The sequence below is a fragment of the Petromyzon marinus genome, chromosome 2 (genome assembly GCF_048934315.1).
Source record: "Petromyzon marinus isolate PM22_M1 ecotype Great Lakes invasive population chromosome 2, UKy_Petmar_22M1.pri1.0, whole genome shotgun sequence".
NCBI classification, from domain to species: domain Eukaryota; kingdom Metazoa; phylum Chordata; class Hyperoartia; order Petromyzontiformes; family Petromyzontidae; genus Petromyzon; species Petromyzon marinus.
This window is the reverse complement of record NC_133668.1, coordinates 8030095-8042927: the sequence shown is the minus strand read 5'-3', so window position 1 is coordinate 8042927 and position 12833 is coordinate 8030095. Positions and strand designations below refer to the sequence as shown.

Here is a 12833-nt window from a genome sequence, read left to right as displayed (position 1 = left end):
TTACATGGGATTAAATTGCATATCATTGTTTAACAGTTAAACCTCACAGGGCCCCGATTCACATGCCCGTTAAAAAGGTTGTTTGTTTCTAACGCTACGTGAAGCGAAAAAAACGGTCAAATCCTTGTTGCCGATTTTGTTTATTTCTACGGTAAATATTCACAAAATCTGTCTTCCTCCGGCATGTGCCTTTGGCCCACAGTCTGGCATTGGCAGCGTATGAATGTGTACAGGCAGGGGTGCTTGCCGAGCGATTCGCTGAAGGGTTCACCCACGATTTGAGCTTGTGATTGTATTCGACGGTCAATTTCACTTGTGATGTTTTCCGTTTGTCCCGTCTCTCTTTTTTACAGTCCCGTTTTGTGGCATTAGCCGAAACGTACCTGCAACTTTTACAGCATTGTCAGTCCGATGCTGGGTGAATGCCCTCCCCTCCACCACACCGTGTCGTTCAAGGGGGTTGTTTGACCGTACCTCACTCCGCTGATCAGCGCGATTAGTGAAGGGGGGTGGCGCCCAGCGCCGTTTCAGATATCGCTCGCCGGTGTTGTGAGCCCATGGCCGGGAATTGAATTGAGGTCACCAGGTTCATAACGTAGTGCGTTAACCACTACGCCACCACTCCACCCCAAAAATAATAATTATAATAATGTCCTTAGTTTACCCAGGAATGCCTCACTTGAGTCTCAAGACATTTCCAGGAGGGTCCTGCTATATTTGAAGATTGACACAGTTATGTCATGAGTATTTGGCTTTGGAATGGACCGATTATATATGCCGTGTATGACCGTGAACCTGGTTGTCAGGTTCATTGTGCAGTACGCTTACGTGATGGAATATTCTTTCATGCACGTACAATATGACACGTGTCACAAGTATAAGAATATATTCTAATTACGTCTCATGCTCTTGCAATGCAAAAATCCATCTGCCTTCTGCACACGGGCTGATCTCACCGCTACATATCCTTGTTTGATGTTCCACTCCGACATGTTTCCCTCCTTTGGCTGCCACTCCACCGCTAGTCTCGACCAACGACCATCAACCCTTCTCGCGATGTGTCCTACCCGAGCCCACTTTTATTAACAGCGAATAGAATATATCGAAGTGAATATAATTCCATAATGTTCCCTAATCCACGCATTAGTCTCTACGTTTTTCAGTGTAATTCTAAACTTGCACCTCTCCATTCTTCTTTTGTGAACTTTCCAGCCTGCAAGACTGTACAAACCTTTGTTAGTTTCACGAATGGCAACGGACCGTTTACGCGTCTGCCGGTCGCCGTTTGCTAAAGTCCTCATTACCGTGCAGGCCGGCGGCTCCCAGGTGATCTTCACCAACCCGCTGGAGATCGTGAAAATTCGGCTGCAGGTGGCCGGAGAGATCACAACGGGCCCGCGCGTCAGCGCGCTCAATGTTCTCCGTGACCTGGGCTTCCTGGGCCTCTACAAGGTGGGTGGCCCCCCGCCACCACGCGGTCAGCTGTGGTCCCTCGGCTCATGGTTATCGTTATCGACCAGCAGCAGCAGCAGCAGCAGCCACCACGTTCTGTCCACTGCTGAATGGAGGCCTCTTCCAAGCCGTCCGCCGCCTCGTGACGATTTAACAATGCTGTTGGGTAGCGCCTGCACAAGAGGTTATTTTATCGCTTCATCTTGCTGGTGGATGACCTCTTGGGAGTATTCTCACCTTTGGTTGCCAAGTTGTTAGTCTCAGCAGCTGGTCGCCATCCCTGCCAGCGATGTTGCCTGCCCAATCCCACGGCGTTTTCTGTACGGTCAAAATGATGTCTCTAACTTACAAATGTTTTCTGATCCATTAATTCCTCTCTGTCTCTTAGTATAAATCCAAGCATGCACAGCCATCCATGCATCTCTGCACATGTCAGCTTTTGTTACATTTTATTTGTAAATGTGCATTATCTGATCTCTATGTATTATCAGATTCCAAACTTGCTCATTTTTTAGGCTTGTTGAATAGTTGCTTGTCCGATAAATTAGGAATACAAATGTAGAATGAAACCAACAAAGAATATAGGACTTGCACCATACGGCTTGAAATGTCCATCTCCATCACTGTTTTCCACATTCTTAGTCAATCAAGATCATCACTTTGCTCGGAAAGAGTTGTGGTTTAACTGATGTTTCGTTAAAGAAAAAACAATACTCAAGAGAGTCTCATTTCAAGATCATACGCTTTTGTTAAGAGTCGTATTGCTTTAGCATTTACTTATGGCGGGACAAGTTTAAGTGTAGAGGTTTACGTGCAGGGTGGCCTGATTGACAGCCAGTTGTTAGTTGATTTTGTAAATCGGACTTTGATGCTTGTAAAGTACACAAGCGCATTTTCATCGTGAAACGGATATCTGAATTGTTTGTTGGTCTGATCGGACTGATTGTAACAGAACACGGTGTTAACTGTGCTATTTGTAAACGTTCTTTAGCTTTCATGCGGCAATGTTGTGATCGCGTCTGCGACTGGAACACTCGAGGGGGTGAGCGTGCGGGAAATTTTTGGGGCTAGTCTGAGCGGTTACGGTGCCTGACCACCACAAACAAGTCCTGTGGCCCTGCCCATGTGTATGGAGAAAACAGTAGTTTGTGTCTGGACCCCCCCCCCTCCCCTGCTAATCCATGCCATCAGTAAACAGCACTTCCACATAGGCATCCGTTGCAGACAGCCCGAAACCCCTGGCCTCTGATGGTTGGTTTCCTGCAGTCTGTGACCACGTCCCAAATGGCACGGAAATTTGGGGTCAAGCCAGGGGTTTCCTCTTGGGCAAACCCACCCCCACCCCCCCAACTTCCTCTGCAGAACTGTCTCTGGTTCTGTTTGGAGTCATTAGGTCATTAGAGGTCTCTGACACTGATTAAAAATAGAGCAGCTCCAGCAGCTCTGAATGCAAAACACTTTCACTTCACGGTGATTTTTCATCCGACTCTAGTCCCTTTATATTTACATCCAGAATTGCAGCAGTTGGGGTCAGCGATGCTCAGATGCAACGAATGCAAATCCCAGAAGCCGGGGGGGCTCTGCAAGGTTTCCTTAATGACATCGGGGCCGGGCCGCTTGGACGACCCCTCTCCCGCTTAGACAAGGAGGTCTTGCGGTGAACGGTGCCTCTTGCCCCCCGGGGCGTTGAACATCCTCTCTGGGCGGTCTGCAGGGCGCCAAGGCATGCTTCTTGCGCGACATCCCCTTCTCGGCCATATACTTCCCCGTGTACGCGCACACCAAGAGCTTGATGGCTGACGAAAACGGGCGCGTGGGGCCGCTCCAGCTGCTGACCTCGGGAGCCATAGCTGGTGGGTCACCTGCTCCCCACACCCCTCCCCGCATTCCCGGGCTGACAGCAGCAGTCTCACGCTCACGTCGATGTAGGAACTCAAGTTCAACTATACCAATAACATAATGTATGTGTATTCTTGGTTCTTTCGGTAAAGTCACGTAGAAGGGAAACAAAATAATAGAAATATCAAACAATAAAATTCTCACGACGTTTCGACTGCAACACAAGCAATCATCATCAGGTGTGAAAACCACAGCAAGAAAATTTGAAAAAAGTGGCGATTATTTAAAAAAACGCCACTTTTTTCAAATTTTCTTGCTGTGGTTTTCACACCTGATGGTGATTGCTTGTGTTGCAGTCGAAACGTCGTGAGAATTTTATTGTTTTATATTTTTATTATTTTATTGTTTCCCTTCTACGTGACTTTACCGAAAGAACCAAGAATATGAATCCCTGCAGTCACGAAAGCTTTAAATCAAAATATAATGTATATACAGTGAGGGAAAAAAGTATTTGATCTCCTGCTCATTTTGTACGTTTGCCCACTGACAAAGAAATTATCAGTCTAATTTTAATGGTAGGTTTATTTGAACAGTGAGAGACAGAATAACAACAACAAAATCCAGAAAAAACATGTCAAAAATGTTATAAATTGATTTGCATTTTAATGAGCGAAATAAGTATTTGACCCCTTCCCAATAAGAAAGATTTCTGGCTCCCAGGTGTCTTTTATACAGGTAACGAGCTGAGATTAGGAGCACGCTCTTAAAGGGAGTGCTCCTAATCTCAGCTTGTTACCTGTTTAAAAGACACCTGTCCACAGAAGAAATCAATCAATAAGATTACAAACTCTCCACCATGGCCAAGACCAAAGAGCTCTCCAAGGATGTCAGGGACAAGATTGTAGACCTACACATGGCTGGAATGGGCTACAAGACCATTGCCAAGCAGCTTGGTGAGAAGGTGACAACAGTTGGTGCGATTATTCGCAATGGAAGAAACACAAAAGAACTATCAATCTCCCTCGGCCTGGGGCTCCATGCAATATCTCACCTCGTGGAGTTGCAATGATCATGAGAACGGTGAGGAATCAGCCCAGAACTACACGGGAGAATATTGCCAATGATCTCAAGGCAGCTGGGACTATAGTCACCAAGAAAACAATTGGTAACACACTACGCCATGAAGGACTGAAATTCTGCAGCGCCCGCAAGGTCCCCCTGCTCAAGAAAGCACATATACATGCCCGTCTGAAGTTTGCCAATGAACATCTGAATGATTCAGAGGACAACTGGGTGAAAGTGTTGTGGTCAGATGAGACCAAAATGGAGCTCTTTGGCATCAACTCAACTCGCCGTGTTTGGAGAAGGAGGAATGCTGCCTATGACCCCAAGAACACCATCCCCACCGTCAAACATGGAGGTGGAAACATTATGCTTTGGGGGTGTTTTTCGAGCTAAGGGGACTGGACAACTTCACCGCATCAAAGGGACGATGGACGGGGCCATGTACCGTCAAATCTTGGGTGAGAACCTCCTTCCCTCAGCCAGGGCATTGAAAATGGGTCGTGGATGGGTATTCCAGCATGACAATGACCCAAAACACACGGCCAAGGCAACAAAGGAGTGGCTCAAGAAGAAGCACATTAAGGTCCTGGAGTGGCCTAGCCAGTCTCCAGACCTTAATCCCATAGAAAATCTGTGGAGGGAGCCGAAGGTTTGAGTTGCCAAACGTCAGCCTCGCAACCTTAATGACTTGGAGAAGATCTGCAAAGAGGACTGGGACAAAATCCCTCCTGAGATGTGTGCAAACCTGGTGGCCAACTACAAGAAACGTCTGACCTCTGTGATTGCCAACAAGGGTTTTGCCACCAAGTACTAAGTCATGTTTTGCAGAGGGGTCAAATACTTATTTCCCTCATTAAAATGAAAATCAATTTATAACATTTTTGACATGCGTTTTTCTGGATTTTTGTTGTTATTCTGTCTCTCACTGTTCAAATAAACCTACCATTAAAATTATATACTGATCATTTCTTTGTCAGTGGGCAAACCTACAAAATCAGCAGGGGAACAAATACTTTTTTCCCTCACTGTATGTTGAACTTCTTTCCTACCATACGTAACCAACCGTGCTAGTCGGAGTATCAGCTTGCTTAACATCCTCTAAAGATATAAAATCATCTAAAGATGTTTCGCGCCACCTAAAAATACGAGTAACGTGGACAGCATTATTTCCCGAAAAATTCCGCCTCCAATAATCGACCACCGTCATATTCGTATATCTACACTTTCATACTTGGCGATGTCGTGATTCCGTGCCATGGCATTCAATTGTGCTTTGCCTTCATCATTAGACCTCCTTTGCCAGTACCAAAATGTAATAATAGGGTTTTTCCTCTTTTTTCTGGCAACAAAACTGAAACCTTTTGACGAGGATTCATGTTACTGCATTAACCACAATACCTGCAGTCAAAATGCAAACAAAAAACATACTATGATAATATATGCATTGTCCTTAAAACTGATTGGTCCACACGAAGGGACGGCTTTCTTTTGAGCCTCGACCCAATTGGTGCTCGACCAGATGATGCCAAAAGGCGTACGCCAATTGGTGCTCGACCAATTGGTGCTCGACCAATTGGTGCTCGACCAATTGGTGCTCGACCAATTGGTGCTCGACCAATTGGTGCTCGACCAATTGGTGCTCGACCAATTGGTGCTCGACCAATTGGTGTTCGACCAATTGGCGTACGCCTTTTGGCGTCATCTGGTCGAGCACCAATTGGGTCGAGGCTCAAAAGAAAACTGTCCCTTGGTGTGGACCAATCAGTTTCAAGGACAATGCATATATTATCAAAGTGTGTTTTTTTTGGCATTTTGACTGCAGGTATTGTGGTTAATGCAGACATGAATCCTTGTAAAAAGGTTTCAGTTTTGTTGCAAGAAAAAAGGGGAAAAACCCTATTATTATGTGCTTTGCCTTGTTCTTTGTTTTTCGATGGGGTACGTAAATAGACCTCTCCTAAATTGAGGATTATTTATTAATCGCGACACCTTGGATGCGGCCGGCACAATGAGCCCTTCCTCTCCTTAACCTTTCCGAGCCGGTGCTGTGCTCGCACAGGCATGCCGGCCGCGTCACTCGTCACACCGGCCGACGTCATCAAGACGCGGCTGCAGGTGGCGGCACGCGCCGGCCAAACCACCTACACCGGCGTTGTCGACTGCTTCGCCAAGATCCTGCACGAGGAAGGTCCACGGGCACTCTGGAAGGGGGCCGGGGGTAAGTCAGGACTCCTGAGGGAAGGCCCACCCCCCCCCCTGATTGTGCCCTCACAGCACTCGCATACGAGCAGTGCCACTAACTGCGGTCATCCAGGAAAATTTTAAACTCCAGTGTGCAACGTGGTCATCCAGAACACATCATACAACGTATAACGACGCAATACCCGATCCACAAATACAAATGAGACATAACGGTGATACACACTCCTGCTGCTCCTGACCCGGTTATCTGGCTTGACCATCTGAATGTGAAATTGTAGTTGCTGCTCTGCATCTGCATCGGCCATACGAAGGAAGAGAAGTCATTTCATTTGTATTTTGCACATTTTATTTTATTTCTTCCTCTCGATATGGAATCCCTTTTTTTTGTTGTTCAATCTTTCAGGCCCGCTTAATGTATGTAATGGTTGTTATTGAGGGCCGTTCACTTGCGGGACAAGTTATTCTAACAAGTAGATTGCACGGTAAGGGGCTGTTGTGACGCGCTCGCCGCACGGCGCATTTTGCTGCCGCCCCCTTACCACTCCCCAGCCCGCGTGTGCCGCTCCTCGCCGCAGTTCGGAGTCACCCTCCTCACGTACGAGCTGCTGCAGCGCTGGCTTAACGTCGACTTCGGCGGCAGGTGAGGCTCGGCGTTCCAGAGGAGACTGCTCATCGGAAAAAATGAAAAAAAAAACACCACCTTGGCAAAAAAAAATTTTGTTTATTCTCTTCTCGAAAATCCCCCCATTCAATTGTCGCCATGCAAAGCAAGACGGCGGGCACAATGAGTGGCGTGCGTAAGTGGTGTGCGCGATGGCTATTCGGCCACTGGTTCTCTCGCAGGCATTGTGCGGGGGGGGGTTGGGGGGGACACGCACCTTGTCTACGATGCGTCATGGAACTTGGCGTTGTGCCTACGCTCACCATGCCCATTGGCGCACACATGACACCGTGAGGCTCACCCGCAATGGTTTGTGCCGTTGGTGCCAGACACGCACCCGGTGTGCACTTGCGAGCGTGCGTCCTCATATCGTTGAACGTGGCGGCGGCGGCGGCCCGAGTTGAGATTCGCGGCAACGGCTTTCATAAGTGGCGAGTGAAATGATTCGAATCGGTGCTGCCTTCCCCTCCCCCCCCTCTCCCTTTGCCAAACCCACACTCGGCCAGCATGGTGAAGTATGGTGTAATTAACCCCTGGGTATGCTCCTCCTCCAGCAGTGGATTGACAGTCGACTGTAAACAATTATCATTATTATTATTACAATGGCATTCCCGAACGCGGCGTCCTGCGTGTGTGAATGTGCGCGAGCAGCAAGCCCGCTGGATCACAGCCCGTGCCCAAGTCCCGCATCTCCTCGCTGCCCCCGACCAGCGCGGACCACATTGGGGGCTACCGCCTGGCCACCGCGACGCTGGCCGGCGTCGAGAGCAAGTTTGGCCTCTACCTGCCGAGATTCGGCCCCTCGGGAGGGGGGGCGCCGACCGGCCCCGTGGCGCAGACGTTGGCCGCCCGTGGTTAGAGAGGGCTTCTCTAAGCGTCACCCACTCCCAAACTGCAAATTTGCTCGCCTGCCCACCCGAGGCTTCCAGCACTCCTCTCCGGCAGCCGCCCTTCGCCCGGGTCTCGCTGCTAACCATCGTCGTCTCCTAGAAATATAGCGGTGTTTTTATTTAGCATGCAAAATTAGTACTGTATAAATGATATATATATACAAAGACGCGCCGACACAGGTGTGTGTGTGTTTGTGTGTGCTTGTTAATATATATGGCAGTGTCAAGTGTTCGTATATTAACATTCCCACCATGTTCATTTCCTTTGCCAAGATTTAAACGTTTCTTATTTGAGTTCCACCTTTGCGTGGTTCCTGGCCCCAAGTGTTAACCAAACATTATTTACACCATCCGTGTTCAGTTTAAGAGGACAATTATTTGCTTCTAATGTTAAAAAGTAAGAGTTTATATTGTCATAAGGCGCACACTGTCAGACAGCTGACTGCCTGCTACCTTTAACAGGTCCAAATTGGAATAATATTTCACATATAGTCACAATTATATTTTTAAAAGTGTGTATACAAACTTGGTTGATCCTTCGAATCTACGTGTTGGACAGCTCCCAACAAAATGGCAATTTTAGGGCTAGCAAGCCAGTTTATTGTCCCAACTTTTTTTCAGAGACAATGGGCAAGAACGTACATTCCATGGTCTGTTGTAGTTTTTGCGCGCGCCTAAGGCTGACCACACGGTGGTCACTGAGTCTCACTCGCCCAGCACAGAAAGCTGCGATTTCATGCCAGTTCTCTGTATCGGTGGTAAGTTGACTCCAGTCCTTGATACCGGATGTAATTATTGACGACAACAGGGTTTAGTTGGTCCTGTGAGTCTACATTTTGTGTCTCTGCCCTTGTGATCTGGTGAGGCTGATTACATAATGCTTGAAATATATATATAGTTTGTCCTGCTAACAAACTCTGGGAACGTGTTACTAAAGTTTAAACGGCCAACCGCACAAATGTGATTACTGCACTGTTGAGCTCACGCATGCTTCATGCTGCTACACCCAACACTGTGCCCTCATCCATGGATTCGCTGTGGAATAGTCGTATAGGCAGATGCCCGACACAACCAACGCTACCACTTTCCATCCAAAACGGTTGCCTAGTTCATGTGAATCGCGTGTTGGCACTCATTGAACTTAGGTCACCATTTTTATTTTGAAGAAGCAAGGCACAGTGTAATTTTTCACAATCGTTGCACTGTGTTGTATTCGTAACTCTGCCAAAAGAAAGAATCCCTCTGCCGAGTAGCCCACGCAGGAAACCCAAGTGCCCATGTCTGGTTGCTGTTAGCGCAGCCCTGATTAAATAAAGTTATGTTTGTATTTACCGCAGGTGGTGTGTTCAGTAGCTTTAAAGAGCCAGATCAGTGATGAAAACAGGAACGTTTAAACTGGGTGGTGGTGGTAGTGGTATTTCATACTGCTACCCCGGGCCTTGTTGCTAATAAGATCCCTATTCAACGCTGACCCTCAACTCACTTTATCGTCACTTCAGCGCGATGTTTAAGACTCCACTTGAACACAGTCACATTTATTTGAACGGAATCTACTTAAAAAAAAAAGCCACAATTGACATTCCAAGTCTAGCAGTCACTTTCCAGTAAACATTGAGGACCAGGCCTCCTTGTACCGAGCCATTAAATGTCAGAAAAAAAATTAGTTTCATAAACCAAGTTTATCTTCGGGTGTTGGCACCTTAAACTTGTGTTACTTGTAGTTGTGCTACGTCTCCACTCGCTGTTGGGTGCTCTTCTCTTACTATAGTGCTTGGAGCATATGTGCAATTCCTCTTAGATTTATATATCCGCTAAGTCGAAGCTAATTCATTTATGTGGCAATCTGTGTTCCCTGTTCATAGGTTTACCGCAGATTTTGTTGATAGCTTTGCAATGAGCTTATATTGAAGTGTCGATGCTTATTTATTATTTTGGAAATGTGTGATTACACATATATGCATTCCCTAAAACACATTTCGATTATTTTGCAACGTGTTCGCTGCCGCATTTTGGCAAATGCAGTTGAAAATCTATTCCCCCCGATGTAATTTGTTTTTATATTGATAATGAACATAAATTGATAAAAGTACAAAGATAAATGTTAAAACAAGTGTGGGAGGCTACATTAAGCTAAGCCTCATACAAACACGCATGCTCCTATGGTGCTGTCAATCATTTCAATGAAATAATTAGCTTTAAATAAAATCGTGAAAGTGTGCACTAACTGCATATGAAAACGCACAAACCCAAAACACAGCACACTCCAGCAATGTTTAAGCTACGAATGAACAGTTCTGTACTTTTTTTGTGCGTGTTCCGTCAAAGCAGCGTCGTTTTCTTTTGCAGTCGACTGCTTGGCTGTTTTCCTTTCTCTTTGCAATAACGCAGGGGTCGCGGTAACTTATATTTTTCGCTGACTCGCACACTCCTAGTATGGGGGGAGGAGGGGGGGGGCGCAGTGGCTTGGCAACTCTGTCTGGAGGGTGTCTTGTAATCTCTCTTCGCAAGGGGCGCTCGCTTACAACAACGTTCACGCGCGCTTGCGACGAAAAGGCGCTTCTTGCATCGAAGTTGCCCCTCGCTCGGCCGCACAGCAAAATTGAGCTGCGTCGACCTTGCTGCTGGTGCGCTGCGATTACGCGGTCGGAAATGTGTACGCGTGGACGTTCAGCTGAGCATTTGGGAGACAGCGCGTATTTTATGTGGCCCTCTCCACAATAGAGATGCTTTGCCGATGTAGAACAACTGGTAAATGGCCTGTCAGCGGGCCGCATTTCATTTTTACATTCGCTCTTTGTTGAAGAGGTTTTTTTTATTTTATCATTCTCAGGAATGAGCACATGCTTGAATGCAGGAACAGGGCTGTCCAATAAAACCGCAAGGCAAACGAACAAGACGTGTTTGTGACTTGGAGCATGTTAAGGGAGTGTAAATGATGCCGTGGAATGGATCGATGTCTACATTTGGTGCTACGCGTACTTAATGATAATACATGTATGACCTTTACGACAGCTGTTGTGTATTATTCAAGTAGGCTTTGGAGGCGGGGTGGGGTGTTTACCGTCAATATAGAGTTATTTTAATACGGAGCATTCTCGGATCGTGTTTTTTTTTGTTGCAGCCTTCTCAGATGTTTAGTTAAACAAACAGTGATGTGCTATGAACCATGAATGCACACATTCAAATACCACCATCACTGCCCATGCATTGAACTGCCACAACAAACACTTGGCATGAGTGTGAGATAATCGTGATTTGTAGATCGTTGGCTATAAATACCGTATCACACAGCATAAACTGTGTTTACTGCATTAGCATTTCTGCCTTTGATTTGTCTGGGTGGTATCTGGGGCGTTCAATTTCGACGCAACCGCGGGCGATTCGCGCGAAAGCCACTGCAGCGCGCCATCGCTTCCGACATTTGCCTCCCTGTTGCCCACATTCAGATCGCCAGCTACCTCTTGACACCGCGCCTCGACTTTGGGCTTGTCCACCGTGTATCTCTCCGCTGCTGTCACCCCGCACTACGGCACACGGTGGAACTCTACGCAGCGGCTGCGTGACTCCCAACCGCCTCTTCCTCTCCACAGACTAAGGAGCAGGCGCCGTCACTGCCGGCCCTCGCTCCTTCCGCGGCGGCCGTCAGGAACGCGGCCGCCACCCCTCATCCACCACCACCATCGTCATCATCCCGCTGCACAATCGCGGCGGCGTTCAAACGACACCGCCTTTTAATCGACGCTTAAATGACCCTCGCCTGGCTTTGGCTTGACACGGAGCTTGGCTCCGCGCATCGGGAGTCCACGGTCATCGTGTCCATGAAATATTGTGCGCGTTAAAATTGCGCTGGTATTGTCGTGCCCAAATCCCAGATCGTCGGTAGCACAGTCGATACCTGACTTCCAAAGTCCGTCTGCTCTTAGTCTCACGCCACTGACGGAAAATTTGCATAGAAGGGTGTGGGTGCTCACCGCCCTCCTTCCCCCCCCCCCCCCCCATTGGGTGGTGCCCCCTAATTAACAGCGTCCTAGAATGACCACTCAATTGCAGTGTGGTCTTATTAAGGGGTTCAGAGTGCATCTCTTAAATCCGGAATGTTACACACACATGCTGCAGGGATGTGTGTGCCGAGAGGCAGGGGGAGGGTGCTTGGGGGGGGTCTCTTGTCCGTGGTTCTGCAGCCTCGACCGCCACCTCGTGTCTACCCCCCCCCCACCGCGTCGCCCGGTCGCGCAGGACGGGAGCGAGAGAGGGCATTTCGTCACTCAATTACGGCGCCAACTTCCCGCGAGTAGCCGGGTGTCGTTGCCAATGAATTCAACCCCGATGCAGCCTGGAGAGTTGTATGGAGTTCGAAAGAAGGTCCACCCTAAACCGCATCCACACAAACCACGGCCGATCCGAATACCTGATGCACAAACGGAACATTAAAACTCTCCAGTATGCGACTTGTTCACCCAGAACAGACCGTACAACGTATAACGACGTAATGCCCGAACCACCAAACTACGAAGGAGACCAGGACAATACAACCCCGCTGCTCCGGACGCGGTTATCTGTTTATGCCACGTGAGTGTGAAATTATCGTTGTTGCTCTGCGTCTACATCAGCCGTACGAAAGAAGAAGAAGATTGTCAAGGAGAGAAGACTCCAGTGTTGGTTTTAGCTCCTTGATTACACCGCTTCGGGGGGGGGGGGGGAGGTGCTCATCGTGCTGTCGAACG

General features: G+C 47.9%; 1 protein-coding gene across 2 annotated transcripts in view; it reads left to right on the top strand.

Moving 5' to 3' along the window:
- The window catches only part of LOC116948377 (electrogenic aspartate/glutamate antiporter SLC25A12, mitochondrial-like), a 34777-nt gene extending 23774 nt beyond the window's left edge, over positions 1-11003 (top strand). For both annotated transcript variants that reach the window (XM_032964996.2, XM_032965005.2), the window contains 5 exons: positions 1312-1452; positions 3167-3305; positions 6416-6574; positions 7108-7198; positions 7871-11003. In XM_032964996.2, coding sequence (XP_032820887.1) covers positions 1312-1452; positions 3167-3305; positions 6416-6574; positions 7108-7198; positions 7871-8078 — 738 coding nt within the window. In that variant the 3' untranslated portion in view covers positions 8079-11003. The remainder of the gene's footprint in view (positions 1-1311; positions 1453-3166; positions 3306-6415; positions 6575-7107; positions 7199-7870) is intronic.
- The last annotated feature ends 1830 nt before the right edge of the window (positions 11004-12833 follow it).